Source organism: Amorphotheca resinae (genome assembly GCF_003019875.1).
Source record: "Amorphotheca resinae ATCC 22711 unplaced genomic scaffold M430scaffold_12, whole genome shotgun sequence".
NCBI classification, from domain to species: domain Eukaryota; kingdom Fungi; phylum Ascomycota; class Leotiomycetes; order Helotiales; family Amorphothecaceae; genus Amorphotheca; species Amorphotheca resinae.
Window position 1 is genome coordinate 7440 of NW_020194482.1, and position 4827 is coordinate 12266.

The 4827-nt window shown below is 35.2% G+C and overlaps 1 protein-coding gene across 1 annotated transcript; it reads left to right on the plus strand.

The window, feature by feature from the left end:
• Positions 1-2331: 2331 nt before the first annotated feature.
• Positions 2332-2538, plus strand: M430DRAFT_109135 (hypothetical protein; the record flags this gene model as incomplete). The annotated part of the gene is made up of 1 exon (XM_024861257.1): positions 2332-2538. A coding segment is annotated over one exon (207 nt), but the record flags the coding sequence as incomplete, so codon positions are not given.
• Between the last annotated feature and the right edge of the window lie 2289 nt (positions 2539-4827).

Genomic DNA, 4827 nt, shown 5'->3' on the forward strand with positions numbered 1-4827 from the left:
GCAACTAAGTAGTTATAACCTGTTCTAATAGGCGCCGGATTAATCTAACTAGAGGGTTATAGCGATATTGTCCTAAAGGCTAAGGTAGAGGGCGATTAGTATCACGAACTACGGCTAGAAGGAGTTCTGTTTATTCTAACCTTTCCTATTAATCTCTTATTAGGTGTTAAGCTACTACGCTACGGCGGATCTATTATAAAGAGAGCCCTTCTAGACAAAGAAAGGGAGACGCTTGTACTCTATAAGGTCAATAATATAAGGGTATATCTATAGTTAGACTTGCCTAGCTACTATATTATAGTACTACTAGCTGCTCTTTAACAGGGTAAACTAGGAATCAAACTATAGTACAAGAGATTAGGGCACTTAGGCTTTAATAACGTCTAAAAGACCGTAAAAATCACTACTAGTATACAGATTATAGACGAGCCTATAGATACAGATCTTAGCGTTACAGTTCTCTATAAGCCCTATAAGCTATTAAAGCCACTACGCTTAGTTAGACGCTCTATTAAACACTAGCCTACTATTATACTCTAAGAGGTAAGTATAGACGTAGTAGAGGTTATCCTAATTAGATTCTGTAGTAAGCGCTACGCTACTATTATAACAGATATAGTAACTCGTACTAGATAAGGCTACCCTTATAAGAAGAAAGGGGAGGCTTACGATAAGATCTTTAGCTTTATTAACATAACAGAGCGTTAGTTTACCTTCTTTAAGATCCTTATATTAATAGTTAACGGTAGTAACGAATACAGTAGTATCGCGTTAACTAGCGTCTGTAAGGTAAAGGGGATTTAAGTCAAAGAGACTATACTATATACCCCTAAGTAACTAGGCGTGTCTAAGATCACAAACAAGATTATAGCTAGATAGCTACAATCTACTATAATTAACTAGAACGTCCTTAAAGAGCTGTGGCTAGAGTTACTAGAAGGGACAATTTATGTTGTTAACAGAACAGCTACGTTAGCTATTAAGGGCAAAACCCTATATCAAGCCTTTATAGATTAGCTATACCTAAATCAAGACAACAAGCCGTCTATAGCTTACCTACAGGTACTTAGCTATAAGGTATATGTTTATATCCTAGATTAGAGACAGGTTAAGTTAGGGAAGTTTGATAAGCGCGCTAAAAAGGGGATCCTTCTTAGTTTTAAAGGCTACTAAATATACCGCTATTACGTGCCCTTAAGAGCTTATAAGATCGTTAGATTATTAAACGTAAGATTTAACAAAAGAGGTTTTGTATTAGAAGTATTAGATAATAGGATGTAGTTACTACTAACTAAACCGCGCCTACTAACTAATCTACTTATAGATTTAACGAACGCTAAAGGCAAAGATAAAGCTAAAGATTAGGAGCTAGCTAAAGATTAAGATCTAGCTAAAGTAGCCGAAATAGCTAAGAAACCGCCCCTTACTACTACTAATGTTAATCTACTAGCTAATACTAACTCTACTATAGAACAGATCTAAGATTAGTCGACTACTGCCTTACCTGATTTAGTAGCTATTAAGTACGGCCGAGGGCGCCTAAAAGGTTTAAAGAACAAGCTAAAGGCAACTCTAGCTCTAGCTTAAGCTCTAGCTTAAGCTTAAGACTCTATGCGTTCTATTAACCTTAAAACTGCCTAAATAACTTGATCCTAATCACGTTACATAACTAAGGAGGATATAAGGGATAATACTAAACAAGGGGTATAGTAATTAGCTTATTCTACTATAGTTATAGCGTTCTACGCTACTTACTAGACTATAGTTAAAGACGATCTAGAAAACGTCCTAATTACACATAAGGAGGCAGTTAGTAGCGTTAAGTCTAAGTAGTAGAAGGAGGCTATACAGAACGAACTCGACTTACTCGTAAAGAACGATATGTAGAGTCTAGTTAAGAGATCAAGCCTTTAAAAGGGTACTAAGGTTCTAGGTAGCAAGTAGGTGTTTAAGAAGAAAACTAGCGTTAATAGTTTAGTAGTACGCTACAAGGCCTACTAGGTAGTTAAAAGATATAAGTAACGCTACAGGCGTGATTACGATCAGACTTATACTAGCGTAGCTAAAAGCATGACTTAAAAGGTAATCCTAGCCCTAGTAGCTAAGGAAGACTAGAAAACAGAACAAATAGACTACGTTATAGCCTTTCTAAACAAAGAAGCCGATAAGGATATATATATAGAACTTCTAACTAGCTCTAGTAAAGATAACACTTATGTCTACAAGCTTAACAAGGCTTTGTATAGTTTAAAGCAGGCTCTATAGTTATAGTAGCTAAAGCTACGCTAAGTACTTATTAAGCTAGGTTTTAAGCCCTTAATAGCTAATAATTACATATATCGATACCCTAAGAGCGGATTAATCGTTATAACCTACGTAGACGACTTCTTATTAGTCGGCCTAAAAGGGAAAGAGCTAGCGGATCTAAAAGTAGCCCTACAGAACGCGTTTAAGATAAAGGATCTAGGTCTCTACTACTACTTTGTAGGCGTTAGGATCGTTAGGAACAGAGGTAACAGGACTATATCCCTTATATAAGACGCTTACGTTAAGAAGGTACTTAAACGCTTTAAGATAAGTGACTACAAAGCCTCTAAAACACTATTAGACCTAGCTTACATAAAGCTTATAGTTTTAAACCTAGATCACGCTATAGTAGATCAAATCAAACTGTATTAGTAAATCGTTAGTTTACTTATATACCTATCGACTTAAACACGCCTGGATCTGTACTATTTAATGTCTATACTATTACGCTATCTTACGAACCCTTTTACTAACTATATAAGCGCTATAAAACACGCGCTATAATACCTACGAGGCACGCCTAACTTAGGAATCACATATAGGGCTAGTAAAGGAGCGTTAGAGGGATTACATAGATATAGCGATTCAGACTACACTAGTTGTATAGAAACACAAAGATTAACTATCAGATATCTATTTAACTACTATAGTAGCGCGATATCCTTTAGATCAAAGCGCCTATAGGTAGTAGTACTCTCTTCTACAGAAACAGAGTACTATAGGCTCTCTAACGCTATAAGAGAAGCCGCCTAGCTAAGGCAGCTATTCTACGAGTTAGGTGTTAACTCTAAAGACACTAAAACGATCCGAATATATAGTAATAACTAAGGATCTCTAGCGCTAACAGATAACCTAGTTATCTACTAGAGAACTAAGTACATTAACGTATAGCACTACTATATTCGAGAGTAAGTCGCGCTAGGTAAAATAGAGGTTTGGTTTAAGCGTACAGAGGATATAGTAGCGGATAGCCTTACTAAAGCTCTAAAAGGACCTAAACACACTAAGTTCTTAAAGCTGTTAAATCTGTATACAGTAGCTATCCTAATTACCTAATTAGGACGATTCCTTGTTTCTATTTCTCTTTTCGGCATTAAAACAGTAGAAAGCTTACCGGTTTGCTATTTCTATTTCTTTTTTTAGTGACGGTAGCGGCAGAATCTCACCGGTCTGCTATTTCTATTTCCTCTTTCGGCATCTCACTCGGCAGAACGGCAGGCGGTGTAGAGTTTAGGCTAGATGGATGGATAGGACGTTACAGGCGTAGATTCAGGGGTGTGTTACAAGAAACCACTAGCCTTATCACGTGGGGTTAGCAGTCACGGGACTAGGATACTCCGGAGGCCCTAGTCTAACCCAATCAGGGTTAGCAACCCGTCAAAAGTTAGTTGTTTACTATAGCTATAGAGGCACTTTGTATGATTACTTTACTTAGTCAATTCAATTCATTGGTTCCCGCGATACGACGATAGATTGAATATCCCGTGTAACAGTACTAGTAAGGATGTATATCTTCTAGTAGAATTACTCTACTATACTACTTTCTTTCTTATATCTTATAGTAACAAGAAAGGCTAAGACAGTACTAAATAGAGTAACTATAGCTAGGCTTATTAAGAGGCAAGCTACTTACTAGTAGTTGTTTAAGCTCTAATAAGACCTTTTATAACGTATAGTTATAGACGAATTACTTAATAGTAGTAAAAAGAGAGATATTTGTACTATGTTTTAGGCGTAATTTCTACTACACTATAACTATTATAATGTTTACATATTACCTCTCTTAGAAAAGGTTTAATTTGTTAAAGACCCCCTTAAGATCCTTATAGCTACAGGTTAGGTAGGCCTTTATAGTAGCGTAAGATCCCTTTATTAGGCTAGTAATAGTAACTCTAAAGTTATAGTACTAATTAACCTAATAGGCTACTAAATTCTCTTTTTATATAAGCTATGTCCCCTTAATATAGCGTATAGCCTTAGTAAGGTATTTAGACCTTATTTCTACTAGTAATTTGTTGTAGCTATCCTCTATAGTACTAGCTAGTAGCGAATTCTATACCTTTAGAAAAGCGTTAAAGGTTAGGTATTACTTATATCTACTATTAGTATACTTAATTAGTTTTAGAAAGAAATCCTTAGTTTTAGCTAATACGTTTATATTAACGTACTACTAGTAAAGAAGGTAATAGGTTTAAGGGAATCGTGCCTAAAGACATTAGATTAAAGTAAGTTCCTTATTAGTTACTATATAAGTTAGCTCTTATATTATGTTGTCGACTATAACCTAGTAAAGTTAATTAATAGCCTAGTTATAATCCGGCTCTTTTTCTATAGATAAAAATACTAATCTAACCTGTATTACTATGTTATTACCTGTTATAGTACAGATATTTAGTAATAGTATATTAAATCTATTAGTTTTGTATGTATAATTAAGTAATAGAACATTAGGATTCTGCTTCTATAGTACTAGAGAGGTTAGATAGATAAAAAACAAGGACTATAAAGGTCTAGATTAAG